The sequence below is a fragment of the Enhydra lutris genome, unplaced genomic scaffold (genome assembly GCF_002288905.1).
Source record: "Enhydra lutris kenyoni isolate GAN:26980312 unplaced genomic scaffold, ASM228890v2 scaffoldscaffold66, whole genome shotgun sequence".
Taxonomy (NCBI): Eukaryota; Metazoa; Chordata; class Mammalia; order Carnivora; family Mustelidae; genus Enhydra; species Enhydra lutris.
This window is the reverse complement of record NW_019154150.1, coordinates 10,313,226-10,328,391: the sequence shown is the minus strand read 5'-3', so window position 1 is coordinate 10,328,391 and position 15,166 is coordinate 10,313,226. Positions and strand designations below refer to the sequence as shown.

Here is a 15,166-nt window from a genome sequence, read left to right as displayed (position 1 = left end):
TGGGTGGTGGGTGGGGAGGAGACACAGACTTGATTCCTACCTCACACCATGCTGAAAAAAAATCAGTTCCAAATGGAATGTAGACTGAAATGTGAAAAGTGAAACAGGATATGGGAGAATGGGCAAAATGAGCATGAAAGAGAGCAAGAGGTATAGGCTTCCCATTATGGAATGATTAGGTCACAGGAATAAAAAGTACAGCATAGAGAATATAATCAAAGATACTGTAATAGCATTGTATGGTGAGAGATGGCAGCCATACTTTCGGTGAGCACAATATAACTTACAGACTTGTCAAATCACTATGTTGCACACCATACCTCAACTTAAAAAAATTATTTTTGAAAAGTAAAACAGGAAAATACTCTCAGGGTAAGAAAAGAATTTTTTAATAAGAAATAAAAACACTAGCCAGAAAATAAAATATTAATAAATTATAATACATTAAAACTAAGAATTTCAGTTCATCTAAGGACATGATTAAGAGAATAAAAGGGCAAGCCACAGGACAGAAGAAGATATCTGCTAGGCATATATCCAATAAAAAACTCCTTCCATATATGTTAACTGGAATTTAAATAAAAACTTGAAACAAAAAAGAAGAAGAAGAAGAAGAAACATCAAGACCCTGAAAAAAAAAACTTCTCATTACAAGGAAAAAAATGTGTAACTATGTATGGTGATGAATGGTAACTAGACTTGTGATCATTTCAGTGTTTTCAAATATCAAATCACTATATTGTACACATGAAATTAATGTTATATGCCAATTATGCCTCATTAAAAAAAAACCCCATCCACAATATATAAAAAAGAGCCACAAATCAATAAAAGACAAACCAAGAGAAAAATGAGCAAAACCATAAAGAAGCACTTCACAAAAAAAGATATCAAATGGCCAATACACAGATGAAAAGTGCTCAATCTCATTAGTCATCAGAGAAATGTGACTTAAAGCTACAATAAGAGAGCACTACACACCCATGAGAATGGCTGAAATTAAAAAGACTAGCAAGAATGTAGAGCAGGGGCGCCTGGGTGGCTCAGTGGGTTAAGGCCTCTGCCTTCGGCTCAGGTCATGATCCCAGATCCTGGGATCAAGCCCCGCGTCGGGCTCTCTGCTCAGCAGGGAGCCTGCTTCCTCCCCTCTCTCTCTCTCTGCCTGCCTCTCTGCCTATTTGTGATCTCTCTCTCTGTCAAATAAATAAAATCTTAAAAAAAAAAAAAAAAAAAAAGAATGTAGAGCACCAACAACTTTCAGAAACTCCTGGGGGCAAGGTAAAGTTCTACAACTATTCTGAAAAACAATGGGCCTTATCTTCTAAGTGCTAAAATTCTACATACCTTTTGACCCAGTGTTCCACTGCTAGGTACAAACTAAAAGAAATGCAGGTACATGTGGACCAAAAGAAACATATAATGATGTTCACAGCAGCCTAATTTATAACCCCAAACTGTAAATAATGAAATTGGTTAATATTTACAACAGAAAGCATACTTAAATGGTACTATAAAAAAAGGAAAGAAATACCAAAGGTCAGGATGATAGTAATCTTTTTGCGGGGAAGAAGGCAGCGCTATAATGTTGGCAGTGTCCCTTCTGGAACCTCAGTGGCGGTTATGAGAGGGTTCCTTCATAATAATTCTGTGATTTGTACATTTTTGTTTTACTCTCTTCTGAACCTGTATCACAGTTCACAGCAAGAAAAAGAAGATGGAAAAAAATCTAATCTGAGCTATTGGCCTACCTGCAAGTCACAAAAAATCAGTTAAGTTCAGATTCCAATCAATAGCTTGAAAATACAGAACTTTTCCCTATATGATGCTTGTTAAACAAATTATTATCAAATTATTATAAGCCTCAAATATTAAAGATAGAGCATATTGTCCTTTCAAATTGAGATTCTCAAAGAAAACATAAAAGCAAAGCTACTATTTACAAAGAAACAATTATGTTATTAATAAAAATACCTAGCAATTAAAAATTGACCTGTCAAAATAATTTTCCATTTTGTTATCAACAGTAGCCTGCATTTTAGATTAATAAGCTTCTTGTAAGAGGTTTATTAAAGAAGAAATTCCAAACATACCTCTCTATTGGGTGTACCTTCATCAAGTTGCTCTGTAAATGAAGATGTCCTGCTCCTGGTTCTTGTTGGTGTTGAAGAATTGGAGGGAGCCTAGATTAATAAATTATTGCACAAATTAGAAAGACTACATGGGACTATGTATTGAGTAGTCTTTCTCTCAATTCATGCCCAAAGAACCCCATGAAAGAAAGGAAAAGAACAAATACATGAAAAAGCAAATAATACCTAAAACAATCAACTGGAAGACCTAGGCTGCCTATGGGTCCTTGGTCTGACTCTACCACTAACCAGAACTGTGACCTTAGCTAAACTGACTTTCTGAGGGCTATGTGTCCTCATATATAAAATAAGGTTGTGATATTAACACAAGATGATAACATTAGGGGAAAGTGAAACCAGCTGAGGAGTATATGAAAACTCTTTGTATGATTCTGGCAACTTGTTTATAAATCAAAATTATTTGCTTATAAATCAAAATTCAAAGTTCATGAAAAAAGTAAGGTTGTCAATTCAACCTTTGAAGTGCCTTCCAGGGGTGCCTGGGTGGCTCAGATGGTTAAGTGTCTGCCTTCGGCTCAGGTCATGATCTCCAGGTCCTGGGATCCACCCCCGTGCAGGGCTCCCAGCTCAGCAGGGAGTCTGCTTCTCCCTTTCCCTCTGCCTCTCCCCCTGCTTGTGCTCTCTCTCTCGATCTCTCTCTCTCTCAAATGAATAAATAAAATCTTTAAAAAATTTTTAAAATAAAGTGTCTTTCAGCTCTAATATTCAATACTATGTTATGCACAAGTAAATACCTCTCTAGTCAAGGGCCTTGCTTTAAGTCTACTTGGCACACCACAGCTGGATCCTAAGATGCCAATCCATTTAGTTCTGTAAAGGAGAGCCTGACTCCTATAATTTTCAGTACCAAAAGTCCTCTGGAAAAAGGGCCCAAAATGTAAACCAGAAGGTTGAAGTCTACTCTAATGTGAACTAAAAAAAGGTCCTAAAAGTATAAAGCCAAAACTTTAAGACTCTCCCTCACCCATAATAAAATAGATCTGAACTCATCTACACATAGAAATAAGTCTTGATCTTACCCTTTGTTAGTCTGCAAAGCTCTACATCAATAAAAGGATTTAATAAATACTTGCTAAGTAAATGAGTAAATGAATGTGAGCACATACTATTGTGGCTAGGCTGGAACAGAGAGGTCATCAGGAAGAGTGTACACACATTCACATACATACACACACAAATAAACATATTCACTTTACAATAAGTACAACATTTCAAATTAAAATAGATGTTTCATAAGCAGTATTGGGACAAATGGCCATCCATAAGGGGGTAGAGACACCAACCAGATGCTCACTTCATACTCAAGCTGTATTAAAGATTTAATTTTTTAAATGTTTATTTAAATTCCAGTTAGTGAAAAAATAAACAAATAAATAAATTCCAGTTAGTGAACATACAGTGTAGTATTAGTTTCAGGTATATCACCCAGTGCTCATCACAAGTGCACTCCTTAATCCCCATTACCTATTTAACTCATGATTTTTAAAAATTGAAATATAAAAGAAGATATGAGAGTTTATTTCTACAATCACTGAGTGGGAAAGAGATTTTTCTGTCAAAACCAGAAATCAAAAGGAACAGTTTAATTGGAGGGAGGGAGGAAAATATCAACAAAATAATGACAAAAATTTAATAACCTTTTTTTTTTTCTAAACAGCTCTTGTAACTCCGTAAATTATAACTCAGAAAACTGACTAACTCACTATCCCTCTCATCTAGGGTAGGTGACCTGAGCTCCACCAATGAATATACCCACATGAGACTCTGAGTCACAAATAAGGGATGTGAGAAAATAGACACAATTTTAAAGTTCATCATCTGGTGAGCACAGAGACAAAGCTTTATGCAGCTGTGCAGAGGAATTATTGATTCAGCTTTCCAGATACCAGGAAAGGGCTACTTTTAGACAGTGATCACCCAATCACTTGAAAAATATATCCCCACTTTAAGTATTTACAATCTTTACACTTTGGCTTTCATGCAAGCCTAATCCGTAACTGAGAAGCTCATCAGCTCTGGATTAACTAGCAAAATCAAATGTTGGAGCATGCGAAGTTGAAGAATAGGTAGGTCATAAAACACAGTGTCTTCAGAAAAGTAGTGCCACCTGGCAAGTCTGGACTGATGGCTGGTAGGTCTTGCCCTGGAGTTGCAAGAGTAAGGATCATATATATTACATATGATTGTAAAATACAAAACATGCATAAAAAACAACTGTACTTGATCATTTATTGGAAGGCCCTGGATCTTTAATAGGCTATCCTCACTTCAAAATATAAAGGGATTTAGATTCCGCCAAACTAAACTTGGTCTAATTAATTCTCATAGCCAAGAGAAATCTAGACAGGTTTCTAAGCTATTTGTCATAATTAATATCTTTGCTGTCCATGAAAAAACTATAAACTAACCACTGGTCTCAATTTCAGTATAGGAAAAACCATATTAGTCACTATGGTAGGCAGAATTCTAAGATGACCCCAATTGACCCTCACCCTGTGAATATGAGATCACTCCCTTGACTATCACACATTACAATGTAAAAGGGATTTCTACAGGCATATTTAAGATTTCTAATAAGTAGTCTTTGAGTCAATCAAAAGATTACCTGGATGGGTCTACCTGATCACAAAAGCCCTTCTTATAAGAGTCTAGAGTGCAAAGGCAGAGGCAGAAGGCAGAGAAATGCACCCCTGCTGTCCTGAAAGAAAACCAAATGCCTATGAGGGCCAAGTGACAAGGAACTGCAGGTAGCCTCTAGATCCTTCTTCAACAGCCAGGAAGAAATAAGGACTTCAGTCCTATAAGCACAGAGGACTAAATTCTAGTACAGCCACATGAGTACAGAAGAAAATCCTAAACTCCAGTTAAGAACATAGTCTGGGGGCGCCTGGGTGGCTCAGTCGGTTGTCTGCCTTCGGCTCAGATCATGATCCCAGGGTCCTGGGACTGAGCCCCATGTCAGGCTCCCTGCTCAGCGGGAAGCCAGCTTCTCCCTCTCCTCTGCCCTGCCCCCCACCCATGCTCTCTCTCTCTCAAATAAATACACCTTTAAAAGAAAAAAAAGAACGGAGTCTAGATGACATCTTGTGAAACCCTTTTTTTTTTAATTTTTTATTTTTTACTAACATATAATGTATTACTAGCCCCAGGGGTACAGGTCTGTGAATTGTCAGGCTTACAGACTTCACAGCACTCACCATAGCACATACCCTCCCCAATGTACCTTGTGAAACTCTTAACAGAGAAGCCAGTCGTCCATGCCAGACTTCTGACCTAGACTATGAAGTAACAATTGGGTTATCAGGCACTAAGAGTGTAGTAATTGGTTATGCAACATTAGAAACTGTATACAGTCACTTCTGGGAAAAAGAAGCCTTGAGTGGCTTACCCCTTTCATTATCCATTAAGACCCTATTCAGATGTCACCCTGACTCTCTCCAGAATTGCTTTCCTCTGTGCAGCCACAGCACCATGCACACACTTCACTCATACTAGGAGTACTTGTCTCTCAATCCCTCGGTACAGAGACTACATCTACCCTTCACAGCAAATGCAACACCCAGCACCTTAGGAGGCCCTGTTAATAAATAAGAGCTCTAAAATTACAAATATATTTTTTAATTAATTAATTTATTTATTTGTAGCCTCCACACCCAATGGCTTGAACTCACAACCCTGAGATCAAGAGTTGCATACTTTACCAACTGCGTCAGCTAGGTGCCCCAACAAATAATTTTTTTTTAATTTTTTAATTATTATTTTTTTTATTTTAGTTTTTTTTTTTTTGTCAGAGAGAGAGAGAGAGAGAGAGAGCACGAGTGAGCACAGGCAGACAGAGAGGCAGGCAGAGGCAGAGAGAGAAGCAGGCTCCCCACCGAGCAAGGAGCCCAATGTGGGACTTGATCCGAGGATGCTGGGATCATGACCTGAGCCGAAGACAGCGGCTTAACCAACTGAGCCACCCAGGCGTCCCCCAACAAATATTTTTAAATACTTTATCTCTTTTGATCCTCACAACCAATCTGAAAGTTAATCAGGACAGATATCATCATCCCCAATTCTCATCTCTGATGAGAAAATAAGAGGGTCAGAATTCTTGTGTAGCTTGCCCAGGTTGCATACAAGATCTGTGTTATGGATTAGGACACAGGTCTTCCGATTTCCTCACCCACTTCCCTGGTATTCTTTAGATCACTGTTTCTCAGATTTTCTTCCACTGGGACCCAGAGTGTAAAGACAAAATAAAGCACCCATTTTACATACAGACACCTCTAAGACAAAAGTCTTACAGAACCTTAAACTTTACGACAGAAAGTGTCATATTTCCCGACCACGTTTATTCTCTCATTAAAAAAAAAAAAACAAAGCCAGGGGGAGCCTGACTGGCTTAATCTCAGGGTTGAGTTCAAGTCCCACACGTGGTGTAGAGTTTACTTAGGGGGAAAAAAAAAAAAAGCTGATCTCAACCCACTAAAAGATTCCACAATTCTCTTAACTGTTTTCACCATACCATGTTGTCCTTGTAAGAACAATGTACATAAAGACAGCCACTAACTCTAAAATCTAGACTACATCAAACATACTACTATATTTTAGTTATCTTAAAAAATAAAAATTAAAAAGCATTAATCCTAGCTGAATACTACAATCTAAAGATAACAAAAACACAAATTCTGGATTTTTGTATTACTGAAAAGTTCTATATCAAAGTCAAAACTATGTTAACCGAAGTTTACTCATTAGGGGCTCTACAATCTGGGAATTTTCATGTAAAGAATTACTCAAGATAGCTGAATTATTAGACAGATTTAGAAAATTATAGATATAAGATAGACACAGGCAGAGATATAGATATCTATCTAAAATTATAGATTAAAATAAAATAAAATAAAATTATAGATTCAAAATGGTTATACCTGAAGGGCTCTGGAGATACAATGAGTTGTAACCATTTTGAATCTATAACTTTCTGAAATCAATTAACTAATTCGAGTTTTTTTAATATATTTTTCTTTTCTGAATTTATTTTTAAGATTTTATTTATTTATTTGACAGGGAGAGATCACAAGTAGGCAGAGAGGCAGGCAGAGGGAGCGGGAGAAGCAGGTTCCCTGTTGAGCCCAGAGCCTGATGCAGGGCTCGATCCCAGGACCCTGAGACCATGACCTGAGCCAAAGGCAGAGGTTTAACCCACTGAGCCACCCAGGCACCCCTAACTAATTCTCATTTTTTTTTTTAAAGATTTTATTTATTTATTTGTCAGAGAGGGAGAGAGAGCGAGCACAGGCAGACAGAGTGGCAGGCAGAGGCAGAGGGAGAAGCAGGCTCCCTGTGGAGAAAGGAGCACGATGTGGGACTCAATCCCAGGACACTGGGATCATGACCTGAGCTGAAGGCAGCTGCTTAACCAACTGAGCCACCCAGGTGTCCCATAATTCTCGTTTTTAAAGATAAAAGGAGGGGTACCTGGGTGGCTCAGTCACTTAAGCCTCTGCCTTTGGCTCTGGTCATGATCCCAGGGCCCTGGGATTGAGCCCCACATCGGGCTCCCCACTCAAGGGGAGCCTGCTTCTCCTCTGCCCCTCCCCCCAACTTGTGCATGCTCTCTCACTCTCTCAAATAAATAAAATCTCAAAAAAAAATTTTTTAAGATAAAAGGAAACTGAACATAGGGGCACCTGGGTGGCTCAGTAGGTTAAGCAGCTGCCTTGGGCTCAGGTCATAATCCCAGAGTCCTGGGATGGAGCCCAACATTGCGCTCCCTACTCACCGGGAGACTGCTTGTCCCTCTCCCTCTGCCCGACCCCACTGCTTATTCATTTCCTCTCTCTCAAATAAATAAAATCTTTTTTTTAAAAAAGGGAAGAAAGAAAAGAAACGTCAACCAATGTTCAGAAGATTGGTATGAATGAAAGAACAGCAAAGAATTTAACACAACTGAGAACACCACAACCCCAAGGAGCTACAAAAGAGAACAGTGATGAGAAGCAAGCCTATTTTCATCCCCAGAACCATGAAAAGACTTAGGACTTAAAGCAAAAATTTAACACAAGATGCGAGAAGAGACAAGACCAAAAACAGAAGACTGGTTGAAGGATCCCCAGATCCCTGTCCTACCTTACAGAGCCTCTGAAGAACCAGAGGTTTATTTTTGGGAGACAATTAGGCTCCAAACTGGGCAAAACCAAGCACAGTAAGATAGAAGCAAAGGGCAAAGTATATGACTAACATTAGTGGAATTAAGTGGTACCTGCAGTGAATCAGCCCTGCTTCTAGAAGGTTGGCAGCTTGGCTTATAAGCCCCTCACCCTTTCTCCAAACAACACCGGGCTTCTCTGGAGAAACCAAATGACCTCCAGACCTGTGGTTACCAGCGTGAAGATATTTTCCCCAATAATAACCCAGCAGAGAACTCCAGTGTCTCTATCACATGCTACTTCCAAATAGCATCAGATTTTTAGTGTCTACCCTTAAATATGAATGGAAAGCACAGAGCACCCAATAAAGTTTCCAAAGTAAAAAAGTGAGCCAAAAACAAACAAAAACACAAGAACCAGAAAAAAACAAAACAGTAAAGATTAAAAGAAAACTTAAAAAAAAAAAAAAACACCATTATTCTGAGAGATTAAAAAACATTATATCTGTATAACAAGAACAATGCTATGAAAAAGGAAAAGACAGGAAGAAACAGCCCTTCAAAATTTTAAAATAAGATAGCCAAAATCCAAAATTCAATTTAAGAGTTAAATAACTTGAAAAAATCTCTCAAAAGTAGAGCAAAACAAAACCTAAACACAACAACAACAAAAAACCCAAAATGGAATACAAATGGTAAAAAAAGAAAAAGAGAATCTATCCTGAAGGCACAAAAGCCACCAAATTGCAGCTAAAGAGAGAAGAGAAAAAACAAAGGGGAGAGAATTATCAAAGAAACACTATGTAAAAGTTTCCAAGAATTTAAGCACAGGAGTGACACCATACAATGCCCACTGAGTGTCCAGCACAATGCATAAAGAAATCCATACACAGGCATATTTACCATGAAATTTCAGACAACAAGCCATAAAGGGAAGATCCTAAAGTCTCCAGAAAGAAAAAAGCAGCAGAATGACAATGGACATCTTAATAGCAACACTGCAAATAGAAAACAATGGAGCAATGCTTCCCAAAATCATCTACTTTGACAGGAAACCAGTAGATAAGGTTTATAATGTACAACTCAACAAACAGCAAAGCAACAACAGTTTATTATTAGAAATATGAAGTTAAATATCTGGGCAAAATGTTGAGAATATGGAGAACAGGCCTGGCGGGTTGGAGCAGACAATGGGTTTTTTTGCATAACGTCCTTTCAGTAGTACTTCACCTTTTAATGATGTAACATATCACTTTGATAAAAATAAAAGAAAATTTTTAATTAAAATCATAAATATTTAGAGATGCCTGGGTGGCTCAGTCATTAAGCACCTGCGTTCAGCTCAGGTCATGATCCCTGGGTCCTGGGATCAGGTCTGGCATCGGCTCCCCTGCTCAGCGAGAAGCCTGCTTCTCCCTCTCCCACTCCCCCACTTGTGCTCCCTCTCTCGCTGTGTCTCTGTCAATTAAATAAATACATAAAATCTTTAAAAAAAAGTCATTTGTTCAAAACAAGATACCGAATAAAATTTAAAACATGACATATAGATTAAAAGATCATCTATTTCTCATCTTAAATCTCATCCAATAGTTGACAATGAATAAGTGGACTGATATTCTCAACATTCAAACACTAGCTATTGTTACAGCATATTTCAAGGCCAATAACATGGTATATGCTAACTTAACCAAGTGATTCCACAAAATAAGTAAGATAGAAAAATCAGATAATATCTTTACAATCTAAGGAATATATACTTGTTGAGAATTTATCATTTTGAAGTCAAATATTTCAGGAGTACCTGGGTGACTCAGTTGGTTAAGTGTCTGCCTTCAGCTCAGGTCATGATCTCATGGGATGGAGCCCTGCTTCAGGTTCCCTGCTCAGCAGGGAGCCTGCTTCTCCCCCTCCCTCTCTCTTTGTTGCTCCCTCTACTTGTGCTCTCTCTCTGTCAAATGAGTAAATAAAATCTTTTTTAAAAATCTAAAAGAGTAGGGGCACCTGGGTAGCTCGGTGGGTTAAGCCACCGCCTTCGGCTCAGGTCATGATCTCAGGGTCCTCAGACAGCCCCACATCGGGCTTCCTGCTTGGCGGAGAGCATGCTTCTCCCTCTCCCTCTGCCTGCTGCTCTCTGCCTACTTGTGTGCTCTCTCGCTCTCTCTCTCTCTCTGTCAAATATATAAATAAAATCCTTTAAAAATTTTTTTAAAGTAAAGATTTTATTTATTTATTCATTTGAAACAGAGCAAGAGTGAGAGAGTACAAGTCGGGGTAGGAGGCAACAGCAGAGGGTTAGGGAGAAGCAGGCTCCCCACTGAGCAGAGAGCCCCATGCAGGTCCCAAACCCAGGACCCTGGGATCAAGACCTGAGCTACAGGCAGACGCTTAACCAACTGGGCCACCCAGGGGCCCCTGAAATTATGTTTAAATACATCATGGTGAATAGGTTTCCAGTATAAGAATGTAGACTTAATACTATTGCTTACCTCACTCCCTCCTAAAAACCCACTGAAGTGAAAGTTTAAAAAAAAAAAAAAAAGGTAGAAAAACATAGATTAACTAAAACTCAAGAATAAAACAGAGAACATCAACAGTAAAAAGATAATGAGGGGCGCCTAGGTGGCTCAGTGGGTTAAGGCCTCTGCCTTCGGCTCAGGTCATGATCTCGGGGTCTTGGGATCAAGCCCCGAATCGGGCTCTCTGCTTGGTGGGGAGCCTGCTTCCCCCTCTCTCTCTGCCTGCCTCTCTGCCTACTTGTGATCTGTCAAATAAATAAAAATTAAAAAAAAAAAAAAAAAGATGAGAAATTTCTGAAGAATCGAAGGCAAAAGGATTCAAATTGGTAGAGAAATCAGGACAAAAGTAGCCATAACTCTAATTCTGTACAGAACGCTGAAGAAGAGGCTGCTGCTTCGTGTGACAAACAGGTACTTGAGGTCAGCCTCCTCCAACACAAACATATTTCCAGACAAAAGTAACTGCAAAATATAATGAGCAATTACCTTGTAGGAGTTAGATCTTCAGCTTTGTGGCTGGTACCACCAAGTAGCAGAGGAACAATACACCCGAGTTTGCCCACCGCAACCCCAATCCACCCAGTTTATGCCAGTTTATGTTCCAAGATCATTATTAGAAGTAGTGTCCCCGGGGCGCCTGGGTGGCTCAGTGGGTTAAGCCTCTGCCTTCGGCTCCGGTCATGATCCCTGGGTCCTGGGATCGAGCCCCACATCAGGCTCTCTGCTCCGCAGGGAGCCTGCTTCCCTTCCTCTCTCTCTGCCTGCCTCTCTGCCTAATTGTGATCTCTCTCTCTGTCTGTCAAATAAATAGATGAAATCTTTAAAAAAAAAAAAAAAAAGGTAGTGTCCCCTTTCATTCTCAAGAATGTTTGCATGATAAATTATATATGGTCACCTTTCAAAGTAGGTAGACGCTCTTTGTTTGGGCTGCAGAGGAGGGATCCTCTGATTGTTCCCTTCCCTAACCACTCTCCACACAGGGGAGAGGCACGTAAGAGCAGAGAAAACCCATGTCAGCTAGCGAAATAAACCACCCACCAGGACTTCATAAATATAAATGAAAAACCAGCAATCACAAGACATTTTTCTTAATAAAACAAACAAACAAGATGACCAGTAAGACTATAGTAAGTGACCAAAAAAAAAAAAAAAATCAGATAAATCAAGGAACAGAACTTAAATACGAATGTGTATATATGTACTATATAATGCTTATCTTACCACAGTTTTGATAAGCTCTAGTTTCTTTAAACAACTATAAGCTGCTACTAAAAAATAAAACAAAGCAACATGTATAAGCACGGTGGTTAAAAAAATGGGCTTCTGAGACACACTACCTGAGCTCATCTCAGCTTTACCACTAAATAACTGCATACCTGAGACAAGTTACTTTACCTGCCCCAGCCTCAATTTCTTATCTATAAAATGGGAATAATACAAATCATATGTTATATTATTTCATGTTTTAATTTGGAAATCATGCAATACAACCAAGAAAAGTATGTGATTAATAATAATTACTCAATAAATGCTTACTAGTGTTATTATTTGTAGAAGTTAAATATATGATTACCAGAATAAATTTAATAATTAATTAAATGTATTCTAATAATAAAATTTGAAGAAATCTCTCAAAACAATAGAACAAACAGGAAAAAAGGAATATATAAAAAGAAAGTCTGGGGACGCCTGGGTGGCTCAGTTGGTTAAGCAGCTGCCTTCGGCTCAGGTCATGATCCCAGCGTCCTGGGATCGAGTCCCACATCGGGCTCCTTGCTCGTCAGGGAACCTGCTTCTCCCTCTGCCTCTGCCTGCCATTCTGTCTGCCTATGCTCGCTCTCTCCCTCTCTCTCTCTGACAAATAAATAAATAAAATCTTTAAAAAAAAAAAAAAAAAAAGAAAGTCTAAAAAACCTTGGCAACAAAGAAAAAAAGGATGGGGGGGGGGGGGGGGGGGAGACAAACAACAACAACAAAGAACTAAAAGAAGAAAATTGGGAATTTTCTAAAATCAAGGGAAGAAGAGAAGATTCAAAGATCAGGTTAACTACCAATGAAGAAAGAATGGGTTTGGAATTAGACTTCTCATTTGTAATACATAATGCTGGAAGATCAGGAGAAAGAAAGAAGCTCAACAGTCTGAGGGAACATTTCCTACCTAGAATTCCATAAATAAATAAGAATGTCTTACTAATATATCTTGTGATTTAGAAGTGAAGGAACCAACCACTGTTGGTTAAAACCCTATACTTTAGAGCCCTGACCTTCATTATTAACACATTAACTGACTTCTACATCAGTTTCCAGCCTTGCTCGCTTGCCTGGGCCCTGCAGAATGCCCTATGAATTTTCCTAGTTTCCATGGGATGTAAAGTTGAGGTATGTAAAATTACATCCATGTCTTGGGATCTCTGAATCTCACAATTTAACAAACTGGGTTAATTCATCCCAAAAGCCAGAAAGATAAAACTTCTCTTAGAATTTTTTCCTCTAGCTCTCCCTACCAAACTACGAAGCAAATGAAAGAATTCTGTATGGCCAGTACTCTATTCAAATTTAATGGCACTTTTTTTTTAATCCCATAAACTAGGGCTGTTTTATATTTAAAACATGAGAACTTAATGTACATTCTATCTAAAGAATTATCAACAGCCACTATATGCTATTGGTCAAAATACAAATTATTATATATTAATGTTCTCCCTGGGAATTATGGTTTCCCCAATTTCAAGAAGAAGGGCAACTACTTAGTAAACCTGGATTACAATAAGGCTATATTCCTTCAGAAAGGGACTTTTCCCCCCTGTGTATTTTCTTTAAGTTTCTATTACATAAACTATTATTTTGGAGTCTCACTTTCTGCTGTTTTTAATTCTTTTATTGTAGTGAAATATATATATAAATTACCATTTTAACCAGTTATAGGTGTACAGTTCTGTGGTGTTAAGTATATTCACACTGTTGTGCAACCATCATCATCATCAATTTCCAGAACTTCATCTCTCCAAACCAAAACTCTACCCCTTAAGCATTAACTCCTGACTTCCCCCTCTTTCCAGCCCCTAGCAACCAGCATTCAATTTTTTGTCTCTATGAATCTGACTAATCTAGGTACCACAGATAAGTGGAATCACACAATTATTTGTCCATTTGTGTCTGTACTTCAAAGTTTTAATAATATTAGAAAAAGGCTGACAATGTTTTTATTTATGTTGGGGTGCCTGGCTGGCTCAGACAGAGAGGCACGCAACTCTTCATCTCAGGTTCATGAGTTTGAGCCCCACACTGGGTATAGTGATTACTTAAATAAATAAAATTTTAAAATATATTTTTATTTATGTACTACATATATCCCAGTTATAATGTATTCTATATTATTTTTTAATTTAATTCTATCCAATTCATTCTGTAAGACTGCTTTTAGACAACCAGCTTGAGCAACAGAAATTCAACAAAGGCTAAAGAGCCCACAGTGACCACCTGGCTAAATATAGGCAACCTACCTCAAAATATCCATAAACCCTACCTGAGCAATGGGCTACATACAGTTACCAAAAAAGGGGAAAATTCCGTATGTCCCCATATGTCCTCACCTTCCTGCTTTAAATACAGCCCCCACTGTATATAAAACACTGCCTTGTTAGAGTCTGCTTTGCTGTCCTGCCAACCACTCCTTTGAGGTGTATTCAGTAAATTTCTATCTCCTTTGTTCTGCCTTGTGTGAATCCTTTTACTGCCCATGCCACTGGTCCCCACCTGATCAGGATGCCCCACATTTTGGGGAGGGTCCCCATCCAATCAAGACAAACATTACATAGGAATTTAAAAATCCAAAACAGATATTCACTGCTAAAAAACAATGTAAGTGGGGTGCCTAGGTGGCTCAGTCAGTTAAATGCTGGACTCCTGACTTCATCTCAGGGTCCTGAGATCAAGCCTGGGTTGGGACCTGTGCTGAGTATGGAGTCTGCTTAAGATTCTCTCTCTCCCTGCCCCATCTCATGCATGCACACTCTCTCTCAAAATAATAATAATAATAATTATGATGTAATTGGGATTACTTGGGTGGCTCAGTCAGTTAAGTGTGCCCCTCTTGATCTCAGCTCAGGTTTGAATCTCAGGGTCCTGAGTTCAACCCCTGCATTGGGCTCCACACTAGGCGTGGAGCCTACTCTTAATAAATAAATAAATAAATAAGTGAACCTTCACTTAAAAATTTTTTAACTTCATTTTTAATTAGTGATTAGGCTTCAAGTCATCATCAGTGTTGAATAAATAATTACTTAAAATATTTGCCAAGGAAGGGTGCAAATAATCTTAGTACCAACCAAATAGAAGTGATTGGGGAACTATTTCTTATTTTT

General features: G+C 38.5%; 1 protein-coding gene across 2 annotated transcripts in view; it reads right to left on the bottom strand.

Moving 5' to 3' along the window:
- LOC111159002 (golgin A4) overlaps positions 1 to 15,166 on the bottom strand; it is a 129,297-nt gene that overhangs the window by 110,313 nt on the left and 3,818 nt on the right. For both annotated transcript variants that reach the window (XM_022521363.1, XM_022521364.1), the window contains exon 2: positions 2,091 to 2,180. In XM_022521363.1, coding sequence (XP_022377071.1) covers positions 2,091 to 2,180 — 90 coding nt within the window. The remainder of the gene's footprint in view (positions 1 to 2,090; positions 2,181 to 15,166) is intronic.